We start from the raw sequence: 21,009 nt of genomic DNA, 5'->3' as shown, positions 1-21,009 counted from the left end.
CCACCACTCCCCAGCTTTGCAAAACAGATCTACCATAACGGATATATTCCTCTAAACCCTAGTGTGGTGATTTCTACCTGCCCAACCCTATTATGTACTGCGTATGCAAGAGAAAAAACAGAATTGTCCCTGCCCCCAAAGAAACAACACTCAAAACATAGAAATAAATGTGAAGTATATGCAAAGTGATTCCAGGGAGCTGTGTGATCTGGTAGGGCTCTGAATGCTGAGTTTTTGAAAAAAGCTGCTCTTTTCCCTTCAATTTGTTCTTAATTTCACTTTAAATGTAGGACCCTCTGTTCAGATTCTTTGAGAGAGAAGTGAAAATGGGGGCTAAGCTACTCCAAGATGTCCGCCAGGACCTTGCTGATGTGGTTCAGGTGTGTGAAGGAAAGAAGAAGCAAACCAACTATCTACGGACGCTTATCAATGAGCTGGTGAAAGGTACGGTGGCTCCTGCTTCCTTGTATATGATGGTCTCACTAACCACAGTGTCTGTCACAGTCATGGAGGCTCCTCTGACTTGGGGTCAATGGGCTGCTGATCCTCAGGCTGTTGAAGTGCTCTGTAAAAGAATAATGAAGAGTAGCTTGGCTAGCATAAGAAGTTTTGAAAAAAGTTTCATGTTCAGAATGATACATTTGACTATGTGGGATGGTCATTCCTTCTGGGTGCAGGTCAGTGTGGACTCTAAGGTGCCTGGCAGGCAGTACAAAGCTGGGAAGGCCTCCATGAAAGCCCAGTGACAGACTGTGTGCATGTATCTATTCATTTAAGGAACAGACTTCCTTAAAGAGGAATAACACAGGATAATTAAAACCATTCATTTGTCTCTGTGTCTGGTGTTTAAAAATGTTTCCTGAAAGCACTGGATTTGGTTCCTGGAATCAAATATATTCTGGATCCAGATGTCCTTCTCAGGAAGTTTTGGATAAATCTGTTAGCCAGTTCAAATTATGTGTAAAAGGTTAAGGTCTGGTGACTTTAAAAATGCCAGTTATTGTGATTCATGATTCACAGTAGTTAGAATGGAAGCTGCCCAGCTAAGAGGAGATGTTTACAAAACATGGCTGGTTTTTGAGCTGGCATGCAGACACTGTCCTGAACATCCCATTGTCTGTTTGCAGGTATCTTGCCTCGGAGTTGGTCTCACTACACCGTGCCTGCTGGCATGACCGTTATTCAATGGGTTTCAGATTTCAGTGAACGGATTAAACAGCTTCAGAATATTTCACTGGCAGCTGCATCTGGTGGGGCAAAAGAACTAAAGGTACCTTCTCTGTTTAACTGAATTGAGAACAGTTTCCATTGGAAACCCAGCAGTTGTCAGCGGCTGCCCTGGGCTAACATTAAGGGAGGAGTCAAACTTCATTGGGAAACCTAGTTTGACAGGTTTATAGCATGTCTTTGGAATTAGTTGAGACTGCCAAGTGGACCTTAAATGTAATCTCTTCGGATCAAGAGGTTGGCTTGGTTTTTAATTATAAGGCAAATTCAGAATGTTCCTGCAGAAAGTCTGATACCATCTCAGTGTTCATGCTGAAATCTTTGGTTTCAGAGGAGAAAGATTCCCATTATCACATACCTGGCCTAAAAAAACTGCTTTTTCTTTTGGGGACAGAATATCCATGTGTGCCTTGGTGGCCTGTTTGTTCCTGAGGCTTATATTACAGCCACCAGACAGTATGTGGCCCAAGCAAATAGCTGGTCCCTGGAGGAGCTTTGCCTGGAAGTCAATGTCACAACTGCCCAGAATGCTGTGCTGGATGCCTGCAGTTTTGGAGTCACAGGTGAGCTGAGGGGAAAACCGCCTGTCTGCCTGTTCTTGGTCCAGATTAAGGGCTTGGTGTGGGCACAGTTATAATTGAGATGGTGATCTGAGAGCCACAAAGGCTGCAAAATGTTGGTGTATATTTATCTAACTTCTATGCTAAACAAGTAGACTTAATGATCTGTTTCTAGGCAGTTTTCCCTTTTCACGTTTAAGTCTCTGGGGAGGGTGGTTTTAACTCTCTCAGATTCTCTCTTCGCTGTAATTTTATTTGTAAAATTTGTTTAACATGTTTCTCTTAGGTTTGAAGCTTCAGGGAGCCACATGCAACAATAACAAATTGTCTCTCTCTAATGCAATTTCAACCATACTACCTATAACCCAGCTTCGCTGGATCAAGCAGACAAATGCAGAGAAGAAAGCAAATGTGGTAAGTTAACCATGGCCAGAATGGGGGCAGGGGGGAAGGGGGTGCGGTTGTGCCACCAGGGCTTTTCTCATCTCTGTGGCTGATATGTGTGCTCCTTTCTTTAGTCTGAAGGTGTTTTTCCACAGAGGTTCACCTTGAACCCTGTGTCCTGTACAGGGTGCTTCCCAGACTCCACAGACCTTCCCATGGGCCCCTACCTCAGTCTGTGTAGTTACTTTTTGGTGAAAAGTAGTTACAACAGTAGTTACAACAGAGGCAGGGGTGGGTAAGAGTGCTTTGGGATTGTGATGATTGGACAGAATCTGCATTTGGCCCATTGACTCGGAAGAAGAATTGGAGCAGCTAGTGATTCTGGGAGCCCCCCATGGGGAAGTTTTCTGTTTTCTTATGGAAGGTCTTTAATACTAGAGAGTTTTCAACTCTGCTGTTTTCAGCTTTGTTGCTTTAACCAATCTCATGATGAACCATTAATTTTCCCATTGCTCAGTTCTGCTGATTTGGTGGTTAATGTCTTGTCTTGAGCACTGAGCTCTTTTTTGTACATTTGTTCTCTCTCCTGCAGGTCACCTTACCTGTCTATCTGAACTTCACCAGGGCAGATCTCATCTTTACTGTGGACTTTGAAATTGCTACAAAGGAAGACCCTCGGAGCTTCTATGAGCGTGGTGTGGCAGTCCTGTGCACTGAGTGACCTCCTGCTGGTCTCTCAGTTGTGACTCATGTCCTGATGGGCACCTGTAATACTGTTTTTCATGCTTAAATTGTGTTCGGAGGGTTATGGATTGTATGAAAAGGGATTTGTGCAAGTGGGTAAATAGGAGATTGGAAGTTGAGTGTGTTTGAGGCATAGAAGTGACAGTGAAAAGGCAAAAGGAAACAGTGGTTTGAAGATGCAGTTTTTATATTGTGAAATAAAGTTACCAAGCATGAGTGTTTCCTTGACGTCATTGTGCCAGTGTCAGCACTTGTTGGGAGCAGATGAAAATGCTACAAGTTGTGGGCAGAAGGAACAGTCAGAGATCCTCTTCAGTGGACCTTGTGCGTGACCTCCCATGCCACACTGATCTTGGAGGTCAGAGCCATTACACTTTTACATGATGAGGTGCCCGTATTCCAGGTGTGAATGGGAGCTGCAGGTACCAGAAATCACATGGTAGAAAAGAACATTGACTTTGAAGTCAGGAGAACTGGATTTAGATCCTACTGCTGTCATATATTTATACATATATATGTATATATAAAATGTGTGACTTCAATACAAAGATGTACACAACAGTGGATAGCAAAAAAAAAAAAAGTTTGGGGAAAATATCTCTGGGTTAAGATATGGGAAGCCAAAAGACTTGTAGAGGACATAAAAGCATCCTGTCCAGAGTTTGGAAGTGCTAGACGTGACAAGCCCTTCATCACAAAAAGGGAAACATATCCTCAGACAGCAAACAACCATTTATCACTGTAGGAATGTCTGGGTACATTCAGATAGCTTCTTCGTGAATTAAGATTTGAATCAGTGCCAAATTAGGAGAAAGTTTTAAATGGTTGTGGTGTGAATTAATTCCCAAGCTAACTTACTTAAGCAGGTTATCAACACCAAAAAATGGGGAAGTGGATAAAAGAACAGACATTGACACAAACTATAGTCGTTTTTTTCTTTAAAGGAAGTTCAGCAACATACATCAACTGCTAAAAAGCCTAGAAACTGCCCTTATCAGCAAACACTTCATCTCCTTCCCAAATAGAGATGGTAGTCAGTATAAATTCATTTGTAAAAGTATTTTGGAGGATGATGGTACAAGATTAATCAGGACCATCTCATAAAACAGCATTTAGAAAAACAACCTTCCAAAAAGCAAAGATCCAATTAAGCCACTTCAGTGATTCCCTACTTACTATTCTTTATCCCTTACTCTCAACCTACTTTTCCCAACCTTCAAATTCTCACTCTTGGAGTAATCCCTGCCATCTCTGCTTCTGGCAATCCGTATAGGAGGTTGAGAAATCCAGAAGATAGCACCAACTAGAAATTTATAGTGCATAGTTACGTTTACACTTGGATCCTCACTCTACAGCTACTGATTCCTTATCTGACTTCCCAGCATCTGATCACATCTATTTCTTGTCTCCAACCCTATTTCTGCCCCCTCCACTTAAGAGAGATAATCCTAGCTTTCACTGAGAAGACTGAGACCCTCTACATGAGCTTTGTGCCTCCTCCATTTTTCAAATTTCACAATTAGGACTTTCCTTCTGTCAGTTTTAAGGAGTAGACTTTAACTGCTTCTTTAATCCCAGGCTGTAGTTTCTCCAGGACTCTACTCATGTCATCATGCTCTTCCTTAATGCATTTTTAAAATTCCCTTTTTATTATGAATAACAACAGGTGAGCATCTCCCTGTACCAAGAAGAAGTATGACTATATATGAAATCACAAATCTCCACTGCACAGAGCTGACTTTTTAAAGTATATTTCAAATTGAACATGGTAATTCCAACACTGCCCTATTTATATCCTCTTCCAAACTTCTGCATATTTCTTTAATGCTTCATTATCAGTCTTTTCTTTTTTAGTATAACCTTCATTATTCCATTATTTCCATAATTAGCTTCCCCCCAATTAAGTCTTTCCTTGTAACAAATAGGAATAGTCAAGCAAAATATCCATTCCTTAACCATGTCTGAAAACACATGCCTCGTTCTGTACCCCTCGTCCATCACCTGTCATCATTCTTCTGGAGTTGTGGTTGGTCACTGAATTGATCATGGCTCTTGAGTCTTTCATTGCTGTTTTTCTTTACAATGTAGATATTGTAGAAATTGTACTTCTCACTTAGTATCAGTTCATACAGTTCTCTTCAGGTTTCTCTTAATCACTAGTAACTCAGCGCCCATGCTAACAAAGGGAGAGAAAGCCTGTGCAACAAATTCAGGAGGAAAATAAAAGGTCTCAGGAGGTTTGGTGATGGAAGCAGAATACCGTGGCTGACTCCTAATCTGTGCTCAAAGTGTCTGATAGCATGGCAGCTAGAAAGATGACTTCCCAGCTTTCCCTTTTTGTATACCAGAAAAAAAATCCCATTGGTAATTGTGTGTTACAGATGCTCCCTACTTTTCAAGGGCTCTGGGAGAGTAATTGGTAGGGGACAAGGTGCTGTTTTCTCTGCTTTCAGGTTTCCACTTTGGGATCTTTGGGAACAGTAATTGACTGAGGTCAATGAGAATGAAATGCTTACTGATTTACTCAGGAAAGTTGGCTAACAAGGGTCTCATCTAAGATACCAGGTGCTATGAGACTGTACGGGTCCAGATGGACACTTTATGCCATTATTTTTGGGCAAAATAATAATCAGACACTTTGGAGGCTAAAAGCAAAAGCAGCTGCAGTACTTAGAGGATATATGTCAAATGTTATGTAGCTAAAAACCTCAGGGAGTGCTGTCTCTTAAGTTATCTGGCAAATGTCAGAAGAATGACTGGATGCGGGATCAAAAGTCTCCTGAAGGTGCTTGTGGGATTTTTCCCCTTAGGATTCACATATAAAATGCCAATTCAGAATCCATCAAGGAAGAATAAATTTTTAATATACAAATATCCCAATAGGGCAATAAGTCTTTATTTGTTGATAAAGTATGTATAAATCTCTGTGTCCATATTTATATATGCACACACATAGTTGATTCTCATCACGCATGGTAATTATGAGCTATAAAGTCTCAGCAAACACTGAATAAGTCGATTCCAAGCCATTGCTCCTAGGGGAAATACAGGATGAGGTTCCTAGCTTCTGGTCACATTTACTTCAGCATTTTCCAAAGTAGCTTTGTGTACAGATCAACAAATTTCCGCATGTACCACACTGAACTCACAGCCAACAACACTGTAACTCATCCATGAATGAAGATTATCAAACATGTATTTTCACTTGTAAGGCACATCATGGCCTTTTTGTATATTTAGGAATGTAAGACATTTGGGGGCCATTTTAAACAGTAAAATCACCAAGAAAAAGAAAATATTAAAATGAGGAAAAACGTGGCACTAGATTGTGAAAAAGAACACTTATTTACTATATGAAAACTGAAACAAAGCAGAACGTTGCCTTATTCAACCTCAGCCGAAAACGTGCACGTCAGATGACTCAAATTGTTCTCTCTGTGTGTGAATGACTGCAAAAGTGTTGCAAGGATTGATTTTAGGGTTACAAATAAATTTTCGCGAATAGGTGAATTCACAAATGTGGAATCTAATAACAAGGGTCAACCATGTACATACACATTGTATATATATATATATATATGTGTATATATATATATATATACATATATATATATGTATGTATGTGTGTATGTGTATTGAACACACATACGTGTATATATGCTATAGCAAGTAACATTGACCAATTTAAATTCCTCAGTTGAAGGATAGGAAGGCTAGTTGAAGGATAGATAAATTTTGCAATTACAAAATTCTATAAAGCAAAATTATAATCTTATCCACATCAGTCACAGAGACTACAAGTGAAACCCTGTGAATTGAACTGCAGTAGAGTACAACAGGTTCTCTAATGTGGCCAAGTGCCCAGGAATGGTAGTCTAGTTAAGGGGAGGAGGGGATATGGCTATCATACTAGGCAACCTCCCAGCAGGTCCCTAGAAGCACCCCAACAACATATGGGTCCTTGAGGATTGTGGCCTCAAACTTAAATTCTACAAAGCATTTATCACATCGAGTTCACTTCCAAATTCAGCCCAGCCGATGGACAGTCACTCTTGCTTTTGGACCTGGCATTTTGGCTGTGGGGACAATTCACTCAGTGGAATTGTCTCAGTTACTTTTTAGGGCTATTCTTGTGGATCATAAATTCTGTCTTGGAACCTGAATTCCAGACCCCTAGTGGCTTGTTCTGCTGACCTTTAAAGCTCCCAAGGTCTAATCTGTTTCATTCCAAGTCTTGTTGATTCTACCTTTGCAACGCTCCCCAAATGTGCCTCGTTCTCTCTTCTGACAGTGCTGCTACCCTGGTGCAAGCCTTCTTCATCACCTCCTTCCTGGACTATTGCAATGGTCTGCTGGCTGTTTTCTGCTGCACGTGTCTCTTCCCCATTCCAGTCTGTCCTCCACTCAACTATCAAAATTAACTTCCCAAAATGCAAGTCCAACCATGTCACCCCTCCATTCAATAAACTCCACTGTGGACATCTTGGGGGCTGTCTGGGAACGGGATAGGGCAGAAAAGGCACTAACTACAGGCACTGGAGTAGAAGCAGCAACAGTGGTGGTGGCAGCATTGGGATAGATCAGCCTTCAGGGATGGTAAGTAACTGAACACCAGGTCAGGAAGAGATTACAGGAAATCCCTGAGCTAACACTTGGCACAGGACCAGGTATCATTTGTCAGCGATATCCCCTGGAACCCAGTTCAGTGTCACAGTTCCAGAGCAGAGAGGGGAAGTGGTAATTGTGGTTGGGAGGGAATAGGGGCCCTACCTGAACAGGGATCAGAGTTCAGACTACAAAGTCGGTGATCAGACCACACCTTGGACTACACCACTCTGGAAGCATTAAAAAAATTCCTCCCTGCTCCCACCCCCATCTACCTGTAAAAACAGCGGAACATAAAAGCCTGAAGCCAGGTCAGTTACTCTCATCACCCTTCTTAGAGGTGAGCCGAGCCCAACTCTAACATAAAGTTGAGAGTCAAGGAATAGCCTGGAAAATTAGTAAATAACAACAAATAGAACATGACCATAAACAGCTACTATGGTGACAGTGAAGCTCAAAACACAAACTCAGAAAAAGGCAATCATTTGAAAACATCTACAAGCAAAGCCTCAAAGAAAATGCAGATTGGATACAAACCCAAAAGTTCCTAGAAGAGATAAAAAAAGAGCAAAAAATATATATTTTAAAAATTAGAGTGATGCAGGAAAGAAATGAGAGCCATGCATGAAAATTGTGAAAAGAGAATTAACAGCTTGGTAAAAGAGGCACTATAGGCCAATTTCTCTAATGAATATTGATGTATAATTCTTAAATAAAAAACTAACAAGACCATAGCAATATATCACAAAGATTGTACAGTGACCTGGTTGGATTTATACCAGGAATTCAAGGCTGGTTCAATATTAGAAAAACTAAAAGCATAATTGACCATGTCAATAATGAAGACAAAAAAATTATATCATTATATCAATAGATATAGAAAAGATTTTTGACCAAATGTAACATCCATTCCAGTTAAAAAACACTAGAAAACATAGAAATAAATGGTATTTTTCTTAAAATAATAAGCAGTATCTCTCTAAAATCAAGAGCAAGCATATCTATAATGGTGATAAACTCATAAACTGAGCCTTTCCAGTAAGACCAGAGGTGAAGCAAAGATGTCCATTATCACCATTATTATTCAATACTGTGCTAGAAATGCTAGCTATAGTGATAAAACAAGAAAAAGAAGTTGGAGAAATAAGCACAGGCAACGAGAAAACAAAATGATCACTTTTTGCAGAAGAGACCCATCAACACACTGTAAAATCTTCCTTTACCGCTAACTCAGTCTGGGCCTGTGATATGCAAAGTTCTTATCTCCTCTAGTCTCCATGTGAAGGGGTCCACATGGTAGTGAGGAGAGAATGCTGGACTGAATCAGTTCTAATCCTTGTTCCATCACTAACTATATGATGGGGAAGAGGCTTCGCGGTGTGGTGGGAAGAGCAGTGAATTAGGAGTCAGGAGATCCAAGATCAAATCTTAATTCTGCCATATAGTACTGGGCTGAGCTTAGGTTAGTTACTTAAGGGAGGTAAAGGAAAAAGCATTTATCAGGTGCCTTCAATGAGCTAATTTATTGTAAAGACAAATATTGTCTTGTTTGATCCTTACAACCACCCTGGGAGGTACGTGCTATCATTATCCTCATTTTGCAGTAGAGGAAACTGAGGCAGACAGAAGTTAAATGACTTTCCCAAGGACGCACAGCTGGTAGGTGTCTAAGGTCTTATTGGTATTCAGGTCTGCCTGACTCTAAGGCCCGGTGTTCTAACCTCTCTGGCCCTCAGATTCCTCAGCTCTAACGTCTCTTCCAACTCAGTCTGTGATCCTGTGAGTCTGTAGTAATCCTGGAACCTCAGGCAAAGGACTTCATCTCCTTGATTCTCAATGGCTTCATTTATTAACTGGAAACTGTTTCTCTTGGAGCAAGGAGCAAGGATCAGTTGCCCTTTCTTATTATTTTAGTAATTTGTAAATAAAAGCATGGGAATCCCCAAAGGAGACCATGCCCTGCTCTTTGTCAGTACCTCCACTCTACCCGGCTCCTTTAGAAACTCACACAGGACTCATTTTCATTGGCTTCATTTTATTGGCACTTTCTGAGAAGTTGTTTGTTCTTGAAACCAGTAAAAGGCTGGAGTACCTGAACTCAATGATGAAAACTTGAGTCTCAGCTGCAGCTGTGGGAGGAGACAGAAGACTCACCTTACTGTCCAGACCACCACAAACTTGCTTACCATATAGCAAGGGAGAAAAATGTTACATTACATACACTTTCAGGTGGGGAGGGAAATAAGAGGGAAAAAGATGATAAAAGCATATTATTTCAGATGTTACTAATTAAGGTGTGATAAGTTTATTTTCTGTCCAACACTCACTTCATAAGGTAGCATAAATTAAATTATTGGAGTACTTTAAAAAAAATAAGTACAAAGTAAAAAAGCTAATCACAAAATATTCTCATCCATGGTTTAAAATTCTTATCCATGCTTAACAAAAGATATTCATCTTTACTAACTTTGTGACTGAAGACAATAAAATGATAAAATTTTATTCTTTAAAAATATAGTATTGCTTGAACTTGTCACTAGACTAGCTCAAACAGTCTGTACTGTCATCTGAATTTGTCCGTTTCATTGTATCTGGAGAGACTAGAATAAGCTATTGTTTTCTACAGCATTTTGTAGTTCCATCTAGTCAAATGATCTATTGTTTCGATACTTTTTAAAAAACTCATGATTTCTTTGACATGAGTGTTCCCTTGACCAATGCAGATTATAACCCCTCCACATCTTAGGGCAGAGTGGTTCCTGCTCCCTAAAGGGTCTGTGAAAGGGGGGTGTCTATGAACTTGGTACATTTAATGCCTGGCCAACCATATTTCTTTTGTTAACTGTAGTTTCTTTGTTATCTTACTATTATATTTTGTTCATTTAAAAAGATTGTCCTGAAAAGAGAAGGGGTCTATATGCTTCATTGGACTGTCAGAGGTTCAAAAAAGGTCTGAAGATCCCCTGCTTCAGTGGATGGTTTGACCATCACCAGACTCATGCTCAAAGCCCTCTCAGCTTTATATGATCTGGCTAAGCTCTCTGGAGTCTAGAGTCATCTCTGCACAACCATAAAGTGCCAAAGGAGGATGTCAGTGAAGAATGTTGTATTGCAAATCATTCATATAGAGACAGAGGAGAGTATACATTTAGAGACAAAAAGGACTTCAAAGATTATTTAGTCCTATCTTTCAATTTTTCGGAGGAGGAAACTGAGGCCCAGAGAAGGTTGTCCTGCCACACAGAATCAAGATTTTAGTTCAGATCCTCTGACTTCTAATCTAGTAGCCTTTCTACTGAACACACCCACATAGATTCATATGTAACATATACTATCTCATAATTACATATAAGGATAGGGACAAGGCCTGTGATAGTATTATATAAGAAACTCCTGAATAAAGAATTCCTCTGCCATTGGAGGACTGCACCTTCTCTGCAATATCTTAGTTTCAAAGAGGTGTCTACCAACCATTGAGAGGTTAAGTAATTTACCCAGGGTCCCACAACCAGTAGATATCAGAGGCAAGACTGAAACTCGGGTCTTTCTGGCTCTGAGGCTGGCTTTCTCTTTACTATAGTATGCAGCCTCAAACACCTGTGTCCTACACACAACACATGTATATATGTTATGTGTGTTATATATAGTTGTGTTTAATATACATACAATACAGGTGTATGCATGTGTATATATAAAATTTTTCCACCCCCTAACCAGGTTCATGTATGTCTATAGCGTGCTTGTATGTGTCTACACAGATATATAACTATCTTGTATACATACTCACAATAAATGCATACATATGTGTATATTTATTTATGTTTGTATATATGTCTCCATATATGCATATACACACGTGAAATTGTTCATGAATAGGTAGCATCAACAGAATATCTGATTCAGACAAGCCAAATGAAAATGAATCCATAGGGAATTATGACAACATGGTTTTAAAAGTCACACTAAATATTCAACATGTTAAGTCCATCGTGGAACAACTGCTTCAGTGACTTTCTGAAAGAACCAGATGTGAATCGTGTCATCATGCTCCCCTAAACTGCTTTAAAATTCATTGCGAGAAAGCAACTTACCTTGGCTTATGCCATATGCTGTTTCTTTCTTTTAATTTTTTCACACTCTGAATGTGGTAGTTCCAGTTTTCTTTTGAACAGCGGTGGTTTATACAACTTAAAGTCCTTATCATACATGAAACTGGCAGGCTTCAAAGGCACTCTTGCTATGTTTTCCAAGTGTCTTACAGGTTTAGGAGGATCAATATTCATGAACCAGTAATGTTCTAACCTTGGCCCCTGCATCTTGGGAATTATTCTAGAATCCACAGACAATTCAGATGGCTCTGAAGGTCTTGCTGAACAGTCTCTCACCTCTTGATTGATGATCTCTACTGGCAATTTCACTTCATTCATAGGCTGCATGTACACGTCATTTGTTTCAAATGCTGGAGAAGTCCAACTGGTAGATTTGGCAAGTTCTGGACTTTTCAGAAAGGTGGAGTCTTCTGTAGCAACCTCTTCAGGGAGATGTGAATTCTGTGAATTTGAAACTCGGCTGCAGCTCACATCCCCAAGGGAACAATTATTCAAACTGTAGTCTGAAAGATTCGGTATATCTTCAGAGTCCCCATCGTAAGGATCTAAAAACTATGAGGACAAAATTATTTTTAAGAGTCAGTAGTTTCTAGCCGTGTCAAAATTTTTTTCTGAAACTACCCATAGGCACAAATACTTTCTTCCACCGTTATTGACTTAGTCAACTTTTTGTATCAGAATTGCCTATATAATTTTAAAAATGCATTAAACCAAAACTGAACATCACCAGGGAAGCCTAAATGATCTGACTATAGTTGGCACAGTTTAACCTCTTTTAGGGCCAAGTGCCAACCATGCATCTGTCTCTCATTGTGTCAGTTCAAAACAGGGCACACATCAAGTCTTATGTGTCCATCTTTTTGTAGAGATGGGACACCTAGGATTTCTTATAACTTGTTTCCTTCACAGATATAGAGGCAGGTATTCAGAAGAAGAACTGCTTTCATGTTACATCATAAAAGGAAAATAAATCAAGGAAATACCAAGAATTTAAAAAGTTGAAATAATGAATGTTCAGCTAACAAATGTCTGACCCTTATTATCAGTTTAGCAGATTGTGCCTGTGGTCTACTCTCAAATTTAACGGTTTGATTTGCCTGAACTCAAGAGCTATTTGTGTTGGAGAAGTAATAGTACATGAATGAGACCCATATTCAGAATAATTTTTTTTTAAATCTCTTCCAACATTGTACACAGTAACAGCAACATTGTGCAATGACCATCTTTGATAAGACTTCACTCTCCTTGGTAATGCAAGGATCTAAGACAATTCCAGAAGACTCATGATGGAAAATACTATCCACATCCAGAGAAAGAACTATGGACTCTGAATGCAGATCAAAGCATACTATTTTCTCTTTTTTTTTTTTTTTGTGGTTTTTCCCTTTTGTTCTAATTCTTTCACAACATGACTAATGTGGAAACACGTTTAATATGATTTACATGTATGGTCTATGTCAGATAGCTTGCCCTCTTGGGGAGGGAGTAGGGAATGGGGAGACAGAAAAAAAAATGGAATTTAAAATCTTATAAAAGTGAATGGGAAAAATAAATTGGGATTGGAAAAAAATAAAATACTACTAAGTGAAGGGGAAAAAAAAAAAAAATCTCCTCCCCACCCCTAACCAGGAGATGGCAGTATAACATGGCCTCATGGGAAAGTAGAGACTTACTAGTTGTCTTTTTCCTTTTCCATTACTTTCACGTAAGTACTATAATTTTCTATTTATTCTTCCTTACCTTTTCTCTAGCTGGGTCATACTGTACTGTATTATTATACAGTTTGGTGGACTCAAAAGAAACACTATATCCCATGTGATTGGCTGATTGGTTTGCTAACAGCACAAAAATGACCTTTTTTTGTGCCTGCAAACATTCTATTATATTAACATCTGCTCTCAATGCTAGTTGTTGAGTTTTTTTGGAATATCGTTTCATATAAGAGCCTTCAGTGAAGAGAGAGAGAAACCAATAGGTTTAGTACCATAGCATCAATATATGGATATTATATATTATGTTCCATCTGTCAGTCTACGTATGTACCTACCTATGGATGGATGAATTTGTAGAGCTTCAATAATGTATTACATTCAAAGCAAGACAATGTGGAAACGTCTTTAAGCATAATTAAACCACTGACAACTGGCAAGTTCAAAGCCCAGGATTGGTTGAATTAATCTAAGTCAGTGGTCTCATTTGTTCTGTGAAGTTTAGATTCAGTTAAACGGCCTCATCTGCAGACCTAGAGGGCCACATGTGGCCCATCCCTGATCTTGCTACAGAATGGTGCCTAAAGTCATCTTCCTCCAAAACAGATATAGACCATCAATAACTACAGGTGCAGCTAAATCTAGAAATTGGTCACATATGAATGGCACTGTTTTTAACTCAAAATGGGAAAGAAGGGATTTTTAGTAAAAAGAGACACCTGAAAATTGAATTCATTCGTTGGATTTTGATAATACGAACAAGTACTCATACTCAATCTGTATTTCAAAATTTCACATGTCCTTACATTAATTACAGTATCTGATATTTTATTTTCCAAAGTAGCTGAACTAATTGTCTATACAATTGTAGATTCTGTACATTCTGAACCACAACATACCATGTTAGCTAGGTTTCTTTTTTTATTAAAAAAACTGATTATTTCCCAAAATGAGATTCTTCAAAATATATCAACAATGCTAGGATCCTCAGAGCATCAGTCTGATGCTCTAAAAGCAATTTCCACAGTAACCAGGTGTAGTGATAGATCAAAAAAGGTCTATTCCCCCCTTTAGCTGTCAAAGTACATGAAACTATTTGTCATGCCCTTGACTGCATCCTCCCCATATGTCTGAAGAAAATAAATACTGTGGGACCTTTCAGAGATAAGCAAAGGCAGACTTTTCTGTAAGCTATAGCCAGGGAACGGAAAGCTTGGCAAGTCTCTTCAAGTTGGGGAAAGGAGGCTGCTGGGAAGTCCCATAAGGGTGCCTTAGAATGAGGAGGGAAGAAAAGACAAGACCAGGACCCAGGATGCTGTGGGTGGCAGAGGCAGCTCGCCTTAATGGGACCCTAATTGACTCCAAGTGAGACAGTTTGTCATCAGGCACAGCTCTCCCTGTAGGTGGAAGAGGTCTGGAAACAAGACTGCAATGATTTTGATGTACCATGCGTGAAACGTTATCTTGTTCTATTTCTGACTCCTAAAACCTCCAGGTTCTCCTACCACTGCCTTGCTCCTCTGACTTTGAGTCTCAAAGCACTGAGACATTTGAAAAGTGTTTCATCCAAATGGAGGACATAGCTAAAAGGGGACATTCTGGGAGACAAGATGCTCAGAAAAGAGAGAGGGAAAGAGATGATGGGGGCTTAAATCTTGAGCTAGAAAAATCATCATAAAATTTTAGAATGGAAAGAGTTCTTCTAATCCAAGAACTTCATTTTATAGATGAGAAAATTCAGGCCCTAAGAAGGCCTTTGCCCCCATACTGGGTCTTGCCCTATCTTTACCTAGGGCTTCCAAACTTATATTCCAGCCACCAGATTAAATTCTTCCAAAATTTGCCCAGGATAACAAGAGGAGGGAACCATTAGAGAAAGCAAAATAATCTTTTTCCGTTAATATTGCCATTTTTTATCCAGTTAAGTTTCTAATTATCTCAAATTAAAACTATACCATTTAACTAGTACTTAAACAGAGTAAATACCCTAAAATATGGTCAGTTTTTAAGATCTAAGTCAACCTACCTCTCTTATGATACCTTCTGCAAGTTCCATGCGATTCTTTTTGTGATCGCCCTGGAAAAAAAGAGGCTTGAACACTCTTTACTATCAAGAAAGCCATCCAGCACCTTAGCCCTCAAAGCTACTTCTGCCCATAAGCCAGGGCCCATGACAGGAGAGGGAGATCAGGGAATGGCTGGCTACGTCCCATACAATTTCCTGTGGTGCTTAGGGACCCACAAAAGATGGGGCAACTCAGGACAATGAGAGAAAAATATCTTAGGGACTTGTGAGCCCTAAGGGAAGGAGGGAAACCTTTGACAAAGCATTTCCTAAAGATCCAGAAACTCAAACCAAAGTACCCTATATCCAAAAAAACAAAGTTTTAGGTGGAAGCATTATTGAACACTTTCACTGATTTAAAAGTAAACATCTATTTGAAAATCTGAAGAGATTTAAAATAAGTATCTATCTATACTGAAGCTGGACAGAATTCCAAGAAGGAGGACAATGTGGTCTGATCTCATCCTCAGGATCAGAGAATTTGAGAATTCTCTGAATTGTGGACTTTCAGAGCCAAAAGTGACCTTAAAAATAGCGTGATTCAGCCTCCTTAGAGGGGAGGAATGAGACTGAAAGACACAAAATGTATGATTTGGTCAAGGTCACCCGGCAGGGTAAGGAGCAGTCTCAACAAGTAAGCCAGTGTTCTCTCCACTACATCAACACTGTCAAGATATCTAGAGTTTTTTTCTTTTTCTTTTTTTTTTTTAAATAAAAGAAATAAGGAAGTAAGGGAATGACAAGTAACAAGGAAGTAATTACTTGGTACATCACAAGCACTTGGGACTGGAAATCCTCACAAGATTTTGAAAGAGAAAAGACTTGCGAGGAAGGAACTAGCTTAGGGCAATGCTTCCAGGAAGACTCATCTTCAGAAGTTAGGGGTTTCTAGTTCCAGTAGAACATCTCCATTCTCATATATCACTGCCTCCCCCAATTCCAACCCTAGCCACAGAGCCCCACTTTTACCAAGAAAGGAAAGAATTTTAAGCAGTAGGAGCAGCACCTTAAAACGATGGAGCATTTTTCTTTGCCTCTTCTTGATGCCGACCCTGGTGTGGATAACACTGAACGCTTCTCGGATGCAGCTACGCCTGTCCTGCCTTTGATCGGCCATGGTTCAGGAAGGTGGATTTTTATCTTTTTTACTTCATTAAAAATATTGTCGAAAAGAAAACACCGCAAGGTAGCTTTATCATAAAGCATTAGAAAAGTGACTTAATTGAGATCTCCTAAGAGTCAAGTTCTCCGGGTAGAGATACTCGCCCTTGTCCATATTTTTGGGACTTCGTATTTAAAATCAAAGAAAACTCAGAGACAAACTCAACTGTTATCTAATCCAACCTTTATCTGAAATGGGAGAAGTCCTACCCACATCAGCCCTGGAAAGTAGTCCTCTAGCCTCCATTTAGACATTCCCAGTGATGGTAATGCCTTAGAAGGCTTCCTTTACTGTTGTTGGACAATTCTAATTTTCAGGAAGTTTTACTCTTCAAGTTGAAATCTTAGCAATGTCTATCCATAATTTCCAGTTCTGTCCTCTGAGGTCAAAGAGAACAGATTCATCTTGTGCATGGCAGGCTTTCAGCTCTTTGAAAACAGCCAAGATGTCCCCCTTCTACCCTACTCTAAACTAATATCCCTAGATCTTTCAACCAATCCTTTATGACAGTTTCTAGTTCTTACCATCCTGGTTGCCTCCTCCAGACACATGCCTTCACGTCAATGACTTTCCCATAATATAGTGTCCCTCATTACTGGGATCTACCCAGGATAGAGTATAGTAGCAAGACCATCACCATGTTTCCATTAAGGTAGCCTTTAACCTCATTAGTTTTACTGGCTGCCCTGTACCCTCAGGATTTCAGCTCATACCAAGAGAAAACTCAGATCTTTTTTCACTTAAAGAGTTGTCCACCCAAAACTTGCCCATGTTGCCACCAGGGTAGATGGCTTCGTATACCCAAGTATTGAATGTTATATTTATCCCTTATTAAATGTTATCTTTTTAGACTCATTTCACTGCTCCAGACTATCAAGTTCTTTCTGGATACCCATTCATTCTGTCATCCAACACACTGGCCATTTCTACAAGTGTCATGTCACCTGAAAATATCAGAGGTAAGCATATATCCCAGGGATCCTCTACTCTAGACCTCTTTCCAGGTTAACAGAGATCCATTAATCACCACTGTTTGGGTCCATTTGACCAGAGGGACCCACAGTAGGCACACTTACTGAGACACACAGGTGTGCAAGAACACAAACACATACATAGAGGAAGGGAAATGGGAACCAGGAGGAATCAAACTTTATCACCAACACAAACCTACTTGAAGTTTCATGTCACTTGCTTTTTTAAAGAATCCTCTTGTGAAGGTATCCTGTAGAAAGAACTTTCAATTACAAACAAATTCCACAGTTTATTTCCTTTTTAAACAAATTTTCCATGGATACAGTTCATTCTAAACACTCTTATCATCTAATTTGGCAAGTTTCTAAACAGGAAGAAAATATATTTTTATTATCTTAAATGCTCTAAAATTAGCTCCCAGACTTATACCAAAGGAAAAGGTCTTCAAATACTTTTAGAACTACAGATATGCCTTCCATATAGTGACTTTCCCTATTGCGATTTTACCATAGCGCAATTCAACATAAGAAATTAAATGAGAATTTGGAGGGAGTTTTGTGGAAGATGCAGATGACATGTGAAGGCCAGCAGATGACACAGAAAAACTTTAGAAATTCAGAAATGCATAAAATATATGCATAGTATTGTATAATGTCAACGCATTTTTATCTTTTAATACTGTAAAAGAAAAAGAAAAAATTCAGACTTCTTCTCTGGTACAAAGGTAGGGTCAAAAAATTGTATGTGGATTTTCCAGATCCTCCCCCTGATCATGTGGAAGGGATAACTGTATAGCTATTTGTGAACCAGAACAAGGAAGTCTACAGAATTGGGGAAACTCAAAATTCACTCGGCTCATTCTGGTTTCTTTTGCATGGCACCACTTCTGAAGATGTCTACTGGACGTGGATCACACCACACTGTTTCCTCTGTAATAAAATAAGGAAAGAGACTAGACCTGGTTTTATTGGTATCAGGAACTCCCAGATGAGGAAATTTTCTCTACCAGTGTATTGGTAACTTCAAGGAACCTACAGTCTTACAGCGTTGCCTAGAGAGCAAAGCAGCTAAGTGATCTGCCCAGAGTCGGACTGTCAGCATGAGCAAAAAGCAGGATTTGAACCCAGATTTTTCTGGCTTTGGAGCCAGTTTACCTGGTAATAAAGTAACTATGCAATATTAGTGAATCCTGTGACAGAATAATGGAAAGAATATTGTATTTAGAGTCAGGGCATCTAGAATTAATACCATGTGCTATATAGAATGTTTTGTCTCATACACCTGAAACAGAAGGACAACATTCTTTTCTCATAGGACTTATTGATGAAAAGGCCATCTGTAGAATGAATAATGTCCTTCTTTTAAATAAAAAAGCTCAACGACTTGTTGGCTTATTTCCATTTCATTATCAAAAAGAAATGGATGTTCCCATCTGTTTCCTATTGCATATTTCCAATATGCAGAGAAATTTTAACTGCTTCATTGAAATCATTTCTTGGTTTTTAAATGTTTACCACGTCACTTGCTAGGTACTGAAAGTGTAAAGCTAATGTAACTAACTCACTTGAGGTACAAAGAAATTCAATTGCTCCAACTTTAGCCTAAAGTAATGTTCTGAGACTTACCTCAGAGGGCCTTTATAGCAACAATGATGATAATCATAACTGACATTTTATCCTAGAGACAATCAGGAGCCATTGAAGATTTTTAAGTAAGAGAGCAGCATAGTCAGACCCGTTCCTTAGGAAGATGATTTTGGCAGTTGGGCCAAAAAAAAAGGGGGGGGGGGAGAATCTGGAGGCAAAGAAACTGGAAGCTGTTAGAAGAGTCCAGGGAGATAGTAATAATGTCTGAGTGAGTTGTTGACAGTATGAGTGGAGAGAAAGAAACATGCTTATGAGGTACAGTGTGAAGAGAGAGCAGAATGTGGCACCTGACTGATTATGGGGAGGTAGAGGGAGAAGGAAGAATGCAAGGTGACTCAAGTTAAATATTAAACAAAACACTTTAGTGATGAGGAAGATGGTGGCACCCTTGGCAGGGAGGACTGGAAAAGAGGAAGAATTGGGGGGCGCAGCGCAGGAGGGAGGATATGAACAAGTGCAATTTGAGACATGAGGAGTTTGAAGTGCAAACAGGATTATGCAGACAGAAATGTCCCACAGGCAGGTGGTGATGTGGAACTGGAGATAAGGAGAGAAATTAAGGCTCAGATCAGAAGTTTATCTGCATAAAGGAGATAACTAAACACTTAGAAACAGATGAGAGCATGAAGAGGGAAAGAAAAAGAAAGAGAGGAGGGAGAGAGGAAAAGAGGGAGAAAATGAAGGAAGAAGAGGAGAAAGGGAGAGAAGGAAAAAGGGAGGAAGGGAAAGAAGAGAAGGAAGGAAGGAGGGAAGGAGAAAAGAAAAAGGGAAGGTGGAAAGAGGAGGAAGGAGAGAGGAAAGGAGGGAGGGAAAGAAAAAGGAGAGAGGAAGGAAGAAAGGGAGAGGAGAGGGAGAAAAAGAGAGAGGGAGGGAGAGAAAGAGGAAGAAAAAGAGGGAGGGAGAGAGGGAAGGAGAAAGAAAAGGAGAGAAGGGAGAGAGAGAGGGAAGGAGAAAGAAAAGAAGAACAGAGAGGAGAGAAGGAAAAAAGGAAGGGGAAGGAGAGAGGAAGGGACAGAAGGGAGAAAAGGAGAAGGAGGAAGGGAACAGAAGGAGAGAGGGAGAAAAGGGGAGGGAGAGGGAGAAGGAAATAAAGGAGCGAACCTTCAAGGATCCCTAGAGGCAACTAGGTAGCACAGTTATGAATCACAAGACCTGGAGTAAGGAAGACCTGAGTTCAAACCTGGCCTCAGACACAAGTTGTATCAATCTAGGTAAGTCATTTAACTTCTGTCTCAGTTTTCTCATCTATAAAATGGAGATAACATTAGCACCTACCTCCCAGGATTGTTGTGAGGATCAAATGAGATCACATTTATAAAAGCGCTTTGCAGACTTTAAAGCACTATATTTTATCATCAATCATCATCATCTTCATCTTCAGTCATCAATCCTCATCATCCTGAAGGGTGAGAGGTTGAGAATAAACCAGCAAAGGAGATTGAAAAGATGCAGTTAAGCAGGAGAAAAACAAGAAACAGGAGAGAGTACTCAGGTAAAGGAAATGATCCATGGGGCAAAAGGTATAGAAAAGCCAAGCAGGATGAGTGCTAAGAAAAGACCATTGGATTAAGCAACAGAGGTTGTTTGACAGACAAGCTTCAGGAGAGTTAAGGGGTCAGAAGCGAGAGATGGCATGGAAGTGGTAAAATGGAGATATATGAAGGAAAAGCTTGGGGAGATGGATAGAGGTTTTTACATGATTACAGAGACCTTACCACATTTGTGGGCATTAGGAGAGGAGCTACTATATTGAAGAAAAGAGAGATAGGAAGACAGATGGAGCAGACTGCCCCAAGAGACAGGAGGGACTATGATAAAGGGCACAA

At 39.7% G+C, this 21,009-nt stretch overlaps 2 protein-coding genes across 10 annotated transcripts in view; one reads left to right on the top strand and one right to left on the bottom strand.

Moving 5' to 3' along the window:
* DYNC1H1 (dynein cytoplasmic 1 heavy chain 1) overlaps positions 1-3,143 on the top strand; it is a 95,814-nt gene extending 92,671 nt beyond the window's left edge. For both annotated transcript variants that reach the window (XM_072630203.1, XM_072630202.1), the window contains exons 74-78: positions 291-444; positions 1,128-1,270; positions 1,622-1,790; positions 2,074-2,201; positions 2,764-3,143. In XM_072630203.1, coding sequence (XP_072486304.1) covers positions 291-444; positions 1,128-1,270; positions 1,622-1,790; positions 2,074-2,201; positions 2,764-2,892 — 723 coding nt within the window. In that variant the 3' untranslated portion in view covers positions 2,893-3,143. The remainder of the gene's footprint in view (positions 1-290; positions 445-1,127; positions 1,271-1,621; positions 1,791-2,073; positions 2,202-2,763) is intronic.
* LOC140518240 (uncharacterized) overlaps positions 1-21,009 on the bottom strand; it is a 37,258-nt gene that overhangs the window by 1,162 nt on the left and 15,087 nt on the right. For 2 of the 8 annotated variants that reach the window (XM_072630208.1, XM_072630211.1), the window contains 5 exons: positions 17,733-17,787; positions 16,410-16,551; positions 15,365-15,415; positions 11,612-12,181; positions 9,536-9,649 (listed from right to left, as the gene is read on the bottom strand). In XM_072630208.1, coding sequence (XP_072486309.1) covers positions 11,618-12,181; positions 15,365-15,415; positions 16,410-16,520 — 726 coding nt within the window. In that variant the 5' untranslated portion in view covers positions 16,521-16,551; positions 17,733-17,787 and the 3' untranslated portion in view covers positions 9,536-9,649; positions 11,612-11,617. Of the gene's footprint in view, positions 1-3,266; positions 3,332-5,043; positions 5,112-9,535; positions 9,650-11,611; positions 12,182-15,364; positions 15,416-16,409; positions 16,594-17,732; positions 17,788-21,009 lie in introns of those variants that run through there. The other 6 variants (XM_072630204.1, XM_072630210.1, XM_072630207.1 and 3 more) reach the window with 5 other exon arrangements.

The sequence above is a fragment of the Notamacropus eugenii genome, chromosome 1, assembly GCF_028372415.1.
Source record: "Notamacropus eugenii isolate mMacEug1 chromosome 1, mMacEug1.pri_v2, whole genome shotgun sequence".
Lineage (NCBI taxonomy): Eukaryota > Metazoa > Chordata > Mammalia > Diprotodontia > Macropodidae > Notamacropus > Notamacropus eugenii.
This window is presented reverse-complemented; position numbering and strand designations above follow the sequence as displayed.